Source organism: Nerophis lumbriciformis, linkage group LG22 (assembly GCF_033978685.3).
Source record: "Nerophis lumbriciformis linkage group LG22, RoL_Nlum_v2.1, whole genome shotgun sequence".
In the NCBI taxonomy this organism is placed as follows: domain Eukaryota; kingdom Metazoa; phylum Chordata; class Actinopteri; order Syngnathiformes; family Syngnathidae; genus Nerophis; species Nerophis lumbriciformis.
In genome coordinates this window covers 37117456-37127458 of record NC_084569.2, presented here as the reverse complement: position 1 = coordinate 37127458, position 10003 = coordinate 37117456, and the positions used below count along the sequence as shown (strand labels likewise).

The following is a 10003-nucleotide window of genomic DNA, read 5'->3' as shown; positions in this document are numbered from 1 at the left end:
ACCAAAAATCTAATCAGGGGACCACAAAAATGCATTATTTCAACAAAAATTGCATTATTTAAATTTTTTTTTAAAAATGGCATTATTTTAACCAAAAATATAATCAGGGTACCACAAAAATGCATTATTTCAACAAAAATTGCATTATTTAAAATTTTTTTTTTTAAATGGCATTATTTTAACCAAAAATCTAATCAGGGGACCACAAAAATGCATTATTTCAACAAAAATTGCATTATTTAAATTTTTTTTTTTTTAAATGGCATTATTTTAACCAAAAATATAATCAGGGTACCACAAGTATTACATTATTTCAACAAAAATTGCATTATTTAAATTTTTTTTTAAAAATGGCATTATTTTAACCAAAAATCTAATCAGGGGACCACAAAAAAGCATTATTTCAACAAAAATGGCATTATTTAAAAATTTTTTTTAAATGGCATTATTTTAACCAAAAATATAATCAGGGGACCACAAAAATACATTATTTCAACAAAAATTGCATTATTTAATTATTTTTTTTAAATGGCATTATTTTAACCAAAAATCTAATCAGGGGACCACAAAAATGCATTATTTCAACAAAAATTGCATTATTTAAATAAAAAATAAAAAAAGACATTATTTTAACCAAAAATATAATCAGGGTACCACAAAAATTGCATTATTTCAACAACAAAGGCATTATTTAAAATGTTTTTTAAAAATTGCATTATTTGAAAAAAATATCTAATCAGGGGACCACTAAAATGGCATTATTTCAACAAAAATTCGCATTATTTAAAAATGTTTTAAAAATGCATTCTTTTAACCAAAAATATAATCAGGGGACCACAAAAAATTGCATTATTTTAACAACAAATGCATTATTTAAAATATTTTTTTTAAATTGCATTATTTGAAAAAAATATCTAATCAGGAGACCACTAAAATGGCATTATTTCAACAACAATTCTAATCAGGGGACCACAAAAATTGCATTATTTTAACAATAAATGCATTATTTAAAATGTTTTAAAAAATGGCATTATTTTAACAAAAAATCTAATCAGGGGACCACAAAAATGGCATTATTTTAACAAAAAACTGCAATATTTAAAATGTTTTAAAAAATTGCATTATTTTAACAAAAAAATCTAATCAGGGGACCACAAAAATGGCATTATTTTAACAAAATATCTTAGGGTACATTAATCATATGTTTCTTATTACAATCGAAGAACAATTTTGTCCTTAAATAAAGTAATTGCATTTTGTGGCTTTTAATGCCTCACAATCAAACACTTTTATGTTAAAATACCGAACATATGTTGACCTGATCCCAATAAACATCTGTTCAGTATTTTAACATAAAAGTGTTTGATTGTGAGGCATTAAAAGCCGCAAAATGCAACGGGTCCATCAGACCCACAAACGCTGGCTGAGTAACAACAATATGAACGTTGCACGGAAAATTTCTCTGCCAGTTTCTGCATCCCACAGGGATTCTTCTTTTGTGTTTCTGCACCTGCGGTTCCCACACAAGGTTGCAACATTGTTTGTCAACACTGTCTGCTCTCATTTTCTCGCACATTTGACCCTCTGATGTTCTGTGTACCTACACTCTGTCCTCCTCCTGTCTAGGCCTGCTGTGTGTGTGTGTGTGTTGCGTGTGGTACACAGAACATCAATTTCCACACTTCTATTAGCCCCGTGTCCATTGGACCCGGACATCTTATATGTAATAGAAATGTGTAGGTGGGGTGTATGGTGTGTGGTCATTAAATATGTATTCTGATATATGTTCTTCACAGAAGATGAGCCAAAGTCAGTGAGTCTCAGTTTGAAAAATGTATTAATTGTATCATTTTTCTTTTATTAAAAAATGAAACCGGGTCCCACATGTTCATTGGAACATCCCTAGTTTTTACGGATCACCCACCAGGCGTCCAATACTCAACGTTCTGGCCCTGGTTTGTACGTACCTAAGTTTTATAGACTGGGCTTCTGATATGAATCAGAATCAGAATCAGAATCAGCTTTATTGTCATTACGCAAGGTAACGAGATTGAGGCCATTCCATACAGTGCGATGTGTGCATGCTAGAAAAACAATGTGCAAATATATAAAAATATAAAAAAATGTAGAAGTGCAATGAATATGGTGTGAAACGAATATATACATGAAAAAAACCAAAAAAAAACCAGGGTGGTTGGTGGAATGGGTTCTTGCACCGAAGAGAAGGCAGTTATGAGGGACAATGGGGCAGTCCGTTCAGGATGGTTATGGCCCTGGGGAAGAAGCTGTTCTTTAGCCTGTTTGTTTTGGTTTTAATGCACCTGTATGCTGTCCTGCTCTGTGCTTTTAAACACAGAACTGGTTATTTATTGGATGCAAATACCTTATTTTGAAAGGAATGTACAGGAAAATGTACTCTGCATTTTTCCTGTTGTCAGTACCATTGGAAGAAAAAAAAAATTCAACTCGACAGATTTATCCAGGAAGTAGGATTACGTTTTGTTTTTTTAGGATATCATGACTATGTTTATAATTATTATAATTTAAGAAGTGTACTTTATATTGGCAGAACATTGAGGTGAGGCATGGTGATGGACTGCTTTCTAGTCATGATATTAGATATTTTAATGATGTTTGTATTTATTTTTTTCTCATTTCTACAGTTCACCCGTGGAGTCCATTTTATTTTACGCCATAACCACCCTTCACAATCTCTTGTTGCACCAAGAGGGTGCCAAGATGGCTGTGCGTCTTGCTGATGGCCTGCAGAGGATGGTGCCTTTACTGAAGAAGAGCAACCCTAAGTTCTTGGCCATTACCACAGACTGTCTGCAGCTTTTGTCTTACGGCAACCAGGAGAGCAAGGTGAGGGTCATGGGTATGAGTCGTTCTTTACCTCAACATTTTGTTGATATTGACCTTGTTCTTATCAGCTCATCATACTTGCCAATGGCGGTCCAGATGGTCTGGTGTTCATCATGAGGAACTACAATTATGAAAAGCTGCTGTGGACCACCAGTCGGGTGCTCAAAGTGTTATCTGTTTGTCCCAGCAACAAGCCCGCCATCGTTGAAACTGGTAGGGCCAAATTTCTTCGACAATCATGTACAAACCCCGTTTCCATATGAGTTGGGAAATTGTGTTAGATGTAAATATAAACGGAATACAATGATTTGCAAATCTTTTTCAACCCGTATTCAATTGAATGCACTACAAAGACAACATATTTGATGTTCAAACTCATAAACTTTTTTTTTTTTTTTTGCAAATAATAATGAACTTAGAATTTCATGGCTGCAACACGTGCCAAAGTAGTTGGGAAAGGGCATGTTCACCACTGTGTTACATCACCTTTTCTTTTAACAACACTCAGTAAACGATTGGGAACTGAGGAAACTAATTGTTGAAGCTTTGAAAGTGGAATTCTTTCCCATTCTTGTTTTATGTAGAGCTTCAGTCGTTCAACAGTCCGGGGTCTCCGCTGTCGTATTTTACGCTTCATAATGCGCCACACATTTTCGATGGGAGACAGGTCTGGACTGCAGACGGGCCAGGAAATACCCGCACTCTTTTTTTACGAAACCACGCTGTTGTAACACGTGCTGAATGTGGCTTGGCATTATCTTGCTGAAATAAGCAGGGGCGTCCATGAAAAAGACGGCGCTTAGATGGCAGCATATGTTTGCGTCGATAACAGTCTGGATGGTGTCGGAGGCAGATACTTACATATATCCGTATTTAAGTGTTACTTCTTTCATTTCATAATCATATTACAAAACAGCTAGTGTTTTTCTTCCAATTGTGGTCTTTTGGTTGTCTGCAAATACTGTGTGCTAACCTTGAGTGTGGAATGTAAGGAGGAGAGGTACTCCTTCTTTTATCTCTTCTTATGTCCAGGTGCGGAGGACAATGGGCATGTGTTTGGGCTGGAAAGACAAGACAGCGAGGGTGGGAGGGAGAGAGACTTTATAGAAGAGAAGGTTTCCATTTTTTAGGGGAGACCATCTTAGCTGCGCGATTGAATGTTCTATGCTGGACTGGTCTCATGATATTTACAAAGCTTTGCAAATATATTACAAAATACCTATTCTGTCTCTGGTGGTTCTTTTACTCAGCTTTAAGTGTCGTAAAGAGCTTGGGAGCGACGACCAGAAACTTGAATTCCCTGGGAGGAACAACTGGTCCAAACGCAACAATGGTTTGCTTCCCCTTTGGTCCGGATGACACGATGTCGAATATTTCCAAAAACAAATTGAAATGTGGACTCGTCAGACCACAGAACACTTTTCCACTTTGCATGAGTCCATCTTAGATGATCTCGGGCCCAGAGAAGCCGGCGGCGTTTCTGGGTGTTGTTGATAAATGGCTTTTGCTTTGCATCGTAGAGCTTTAACTTGCACTTACAGATGTAGCGACCAACTGTAGTTACTGACAGTGGTTTTCTGAAGTGTTCCTGAGCCCATGTGGTGATATCCTTTAGAGATTGATGTCGGTTTTTGATACAGTGCCGTCTGAGGGATCGAAGGTCACGGTCATTCAATGTTGGTTTCCGACCATGCCGCTTACGTGGAGTGATTTCTCCAGATTCTCTGAACCTTTTGATGATATTATGGACCGTAGATGTTGAAATCCCTAAATTTCTTGCAATTGCACTTTGAGAAACGTTGTTCTTAAACTGTTTGACTATTTGCTCACGCAGTTGTGGACAAAGGGGTGTACCTCGCCGCATCCTTTCTTGTGAAAGACTGAGCATTTTTTGGGAAGCTGTTTTTATACCCAATCATGGCACCCACCTGTTCCCAATTAGCCTGTTCACCTGTGGGATGTTCCAAATAAGTGTTTGATGAGCATTCCTCAACTTTATCAGTATTTATTGCCACCTTTCCCAACTTCTTTGTCATGTGTTGCTGCCATCAAATTCTAAAGTTAATGATTATTTGCAAAAAAAAAAAAGTTTATCAGTTTGAACATCAAATATGTTGTCTTTGTAGCATATCCAACTGAATATGGGTTGAAAAGGATTTGCAAATCATTGTATTCCGTTTATATTTACATCTAACACAATTTCCCAACTCATATGGAAACAGGGTTTGTAGAACATCGAGAGATAAAATATTGTTATGTATTTGTGCAAATTTCTTAAGGCGGTATGCAGGCTTTGGGTCAGCATCTCACTGGATCAAGTCAGCGTCTGATTCAGAACTGCCTATGGACGCTCCGGAACCTGTCAGATGCCGCAACCAAGCAGGTGTGTATTGATATTCCTTTCAATAATCAATAATAAGACCTCAAGCAAAACGGTATCTGAATTCTATCAATTCTGCATAACAGGATTTACACTGTAGCTCATGATTCTGATTTTAGTAACCACATCCTGGACCAGTGGTTCTTAACCTTATTGGAGGTACCGAACCCCACCAATTTCATATGCTCATTCACCGAACCCTTCTTTAGTGAAAAAATAAAAATAGAAATAATTTAAGTTATGTTTTTTTTACTGGTGCATAAAATTTACCGTGCATGAACATCACCTTGTTGAAAGAACAAAGCCAACACATGAACTCACAAGAAATTACACACCTGCAAATGAGATGGAAAATTAGAGGGAACATTGTTTGGGGGTATCCATAATACGTCGATAGGGAGAAGTTTTTATTTACACGATGAGTCGGGTGTGTCTTGACGTCCGCCGAACCCCTGAGGCCGACTCACCGAACCCCTAGGGTTCCATCGAACCCAGGTTAAGAACCACTGTCCTAGATTATGGCTCAATCCCAATTCTCCCTCCCCCCCCTTCCACTTTGTCATGTGGCGAAGTGTTTAAAACACTTTAAATCAACATAAAAAACACAAGATACACTTACAATTAGTGCACCAATCCAAAAACATTCCACCCCCTTTTACACTCATTCACACGAAAAGGTTGTTTCTTTCTGTTATTAATATTGTGGTTCCTACATTATATATCAATATATATCAATACAGTCTGCAAGGGATACAGTCCGTAAGCACACATGATTGGTCCACTAATAGTACTAACCTTTACTAGTTAGTTTTACTCATTTTCATTAATTACTAGTTTCTATGTAACTGTTTTTATTTTATTTTAGTTTCTTTCTAGTTCAAGAAAATGATTTTAGTTTTTTTATTTTTATTTTTATTTTTTAACTAAAGGACATTATCGTCACCAGACCAGGTTGTCGATGAAATGAGATTGTTTAAAGGGTTCTTAAAACCAGGTCCAGTCCAGATGATGTCCAACACACACATACTTGCCAACCTTGAGACCTACTGATTTCGGGAGGTGGGGGGGCGGGGCGGGGCGGGGGGTGTGGTTGGGGGCGTGGTTAAGAGGGGAGGAGTATATTTACAGCTAGAATTCACCAAGTCAAGTATTTCATATATATATATATATATATATATATATATATATATATATATATATATATATATATATATATATATATCAGAAATACTAAGTCAAGTATTTCAAATATATATATATATAAGTATATATATATACATATATATATACAGTATATATTTATATACAATATATACTTGACTTTCAGTGAATTCTAGCTATATATATATATATATTTCTTTTATTTTATATATATATATATATATATATATATATATATATATATATATATATTTGAAATACTTGAGTTTCAGTGTTCATTTATTTACACATATACACACACACAACACTCATCTACTCATTGTTGAGTTAAGGGTTGAATTGTCCAGCCTTGTTCTATTCTCTGTCACTATTTTTCTAACCATGCTGAACACCCTCTCTGATGATGCATTGCTGTGTGGCACGCACAAAAGTGCTTTCATCAAATGCACTAGATGGCAGTATTGTCCTGTTTAAGAGTGTCACAACATTGCTGTTTACGGCAGACGAACTGCTTTACGGTAGACGAAAACATGACTGCTGTTGTTGTGTGTTGTTGCCGCGCTGGGAGGACATTAATGAAACTGCCTAACAATAAACCCACATAAGAAACCAAGAACTCGCCCTCCATCATTCTACAGTTATAACGTGATTGGGCAGGTACGCTGTTTATATTGTGGGAAAGCGAACTCAGGTCCACATGGACCTGAATTTCGGGAGATTTTCAAGAGAAAATTTGTCCCGGGAGGTTTTCGGGAGAGGCGCTGAATTTCGGGAGTCTCCCGGAAAATCCGGGAGGGTTGGCAAGTATGAACACACACCTTCATTTATGTACACTCAAATTAGGGAACACAACAGATTGCATATAATCTATAAACAAAATTACATTTTCAAAATAAGCATTTGAAGACTTCCCTTTTTTTTAAAATGTTTTTTGGCATCATTATCGGTTCCAACCATATAACTTTCTAAAGTGAAAAAATACTGAATACATGTTTTAAAGAAAGTAATACTAAGTGAATATCTATTTTTGGCCTTAAAGGGGAACATTATCACCAGACCTATGTAAGCGTCAATATCATACTTGCCAACCTTGAGACCTCCGATTTCGGGAGGTGGGGGGTGGGGGCGTGGTCGGGGGTGGGGCGGGGGGCGTGGTTAAGATATATATATATAAGAAATACTTGACTTTCAGTGAATTCTAGCTATATATATATATATATATATATATATATATATATATATATATATATATATATATATATATATATGTATATATATATATATATATTTATTTTTATTATATATATATATATATATATATATATATATATATATATATTTATATATAAATATATATAAATAAATAAAATACATACTTGAATTTCAGTGTTCATTTATTTACACATATACACACACATAACACTCATCTACTCATTGTTGAGTTAAGGGTTGAATTGTACATTCTTGTTCTATTCTCTGTCACTATTTCAGAACACACACATTATACAAATATATATTATAAAATCAATAAGAAAACTGGAGCTCCAATTTGGGAGTCTGAATTAGGATCAGAAGTTCCTATATAAACATTGCGCACTCACGTCGCCATTTTGTATTGATTACTGCAGCTGTGCACTGGATTCATTCACAAATACAAACTACAACTCACAAACACTTTAGAGTTAGGCTCCACCATCAGAATGTGTACTTAAACTTATAAAGATCACATGGATATTATTCAGTGAGTTGATTCACCAAAACTAACCTGTTATACAGGAGGAAAAAGCACACAGGACGTTTCAATTGTTCACAGACTGGTCGCTCTCATCAGAATGACAAGACACTTCCGGTATGCAGGTGATAGCATTCAATTGGGAAGAAATGCCCTACTGCCCCCTACTGACCAATGTGAATACTGATAAATGTGTAATGACAGCTCCAAAAACGAATTCAAACCACAAAATAAAATAAATAAATCAACACAAAAATGTGACACATTATGGGTGGGTCACATATGCATGTACAGTAGATGGCAGTATTGTCCTGTTTAAAAGTGTCACAACATTGCTGTTTACGGCAGACGAACTGCTTTACGGTAGACGAAGACTTGACTGCTGTTGTTGTGTGTTGTTACCGCGCTGGGAGGACGTTAATGAAACTGCCTAACAATAAACCCACATAAGAAACCAAGAACTCGCCCTCGATCATTAGCTGTTTATATTGTGGGAAAGCGGATGTGTGAACAGGCTGTCAACACGTCACTCAGGTCCGCATGGAGCTGTAGGGGGCGTGGCCTCCAGCTCCGCCTAAATTTCGGGAGATTTTCGGGAGAAAATTTGTCCCGGGGAGGTTTTCGGGAGAGGCGCTGAATTTCGGGAGTCTCCCGGAAAATCCGGGAGGTTTGGCAAGTATGGTCAATATATACCTTGATGTTGCAGAAAAAAGGCCATATATTTTTTTAACCGATTTCCGAACTCTAAATGGGTGAATTTTGGCGAATTAAACGCCTTTCTATTATTCGCTCTCGGAGCGATGACGACGTGACGTCACATCGGGAAGCAATCCGCCATTTTCTCACTTTCGTCGGTGTGTTGTCGGAGGGTGTAACAACACGAACAGGGACGGATTCAAGTTGCACCAGTGGCCCAAAGATGCCAAAGTGGCAAGAAATAAATACGAGGCTGTGGGGAAAGCCGACGAAATGGTCAGTCGTTTGTTCCGCACACTTTACCGACGAAAGCTATGCTACGACAGAGATGGCAAGAATGTGTGGATATCCTGCGACACTCAAAGCAGATGCTGACATCAACTCCAAAACTGGACAGATCAGTTTTCAGGAAAAGAGAGCGGATGAGGGTATGTCTACAGAATATATTAATTGATGAAAACGTTATTCATTACTCGCGGTTTTACGTAAATTATTATACATAAACTGTGTTTACCAATAATTTAGTTTAAAAATATTTATTTTTTTCAATCATTCGAGTACATTCGGGTATTCTTGTGTAATGCAGTATTTTGTGTCTATTTAGGTATGGTTAACCTGAGTGCTGAAATTGTGGAAAAATATATGTTCTTAGCGCGCCTGAAATGGGCTGTCTGCACTCTCAAAGTGCATGTTGTTGCCAAATGTATTTCATATGCTGTAAACCTAGTTCATAGTTGTTAGTTTCCTTTAATGCCAAACAAACACATACCAATCGTTGGTTAGAAGGCGATCGCCGAATTCGTCCTCGCTTTCTCCCGTGTCGCTGGCTGTCGTGTCGTTTTCGTGGGTTTCGCTTGCATACGGTTCAAACCGATATGGCTCAATAGCTTCAGTTTCTTCTTCAATTTCGTTTTCGCTACCTTCCTCCACACTACAACCATCCGTTTCAATACATGCGCAATCTGTTGAATCGTTTAAGCCGCTGAAATCCGAGTCTGAATCCGAGCTAATGTCGCTATAGCTTGCTGTTCTATGCGCCATGTTTGTTTGTGTTGGCATCACTATGTGACGTCACAGGAAAATGGACGGGTGTATATAACGATGGTTAAAATCAGGCACTTTGAAGCTTTTTTTAGGGATATTGCGTGATGGGTAAAATTTAGAAAAAT

The 10003-nt window shown here is 36.9% G+C and overlaps 1 protein-coding gene across 5 annotated transcripts in view; it reads left to right on the top strand.

Moving 5' to 3' along the window:
* The window catches only part of LOC133615305 (junction plakoglobin-like), a 327845-nt gene that overhangs the window by 209009 nt on the left and 108833 nt on the right, over positions 1 to 10003 (top strand). For all 5 annotated transcript variants that reach the window (XM_061973808.2, XM_061973810.2, XM_061973806.2 and 2 more), the window contains exons 6-8: positions 2664 to 2865; positions 2934 to 3078; positions 5145 to 5248. In XM_061973808.2, coding sequence (XP_061829792.1) covers positions 2664 to 2865; positions 2934 to 3078; positions 5145 to 5248 — 451 coding nt within the window. The remainder of the gene's footprint in view (positions 1 to 2663; positions 2866 to 2933; positions 3079 to 5144; positions 5249 to 10003) is intronic.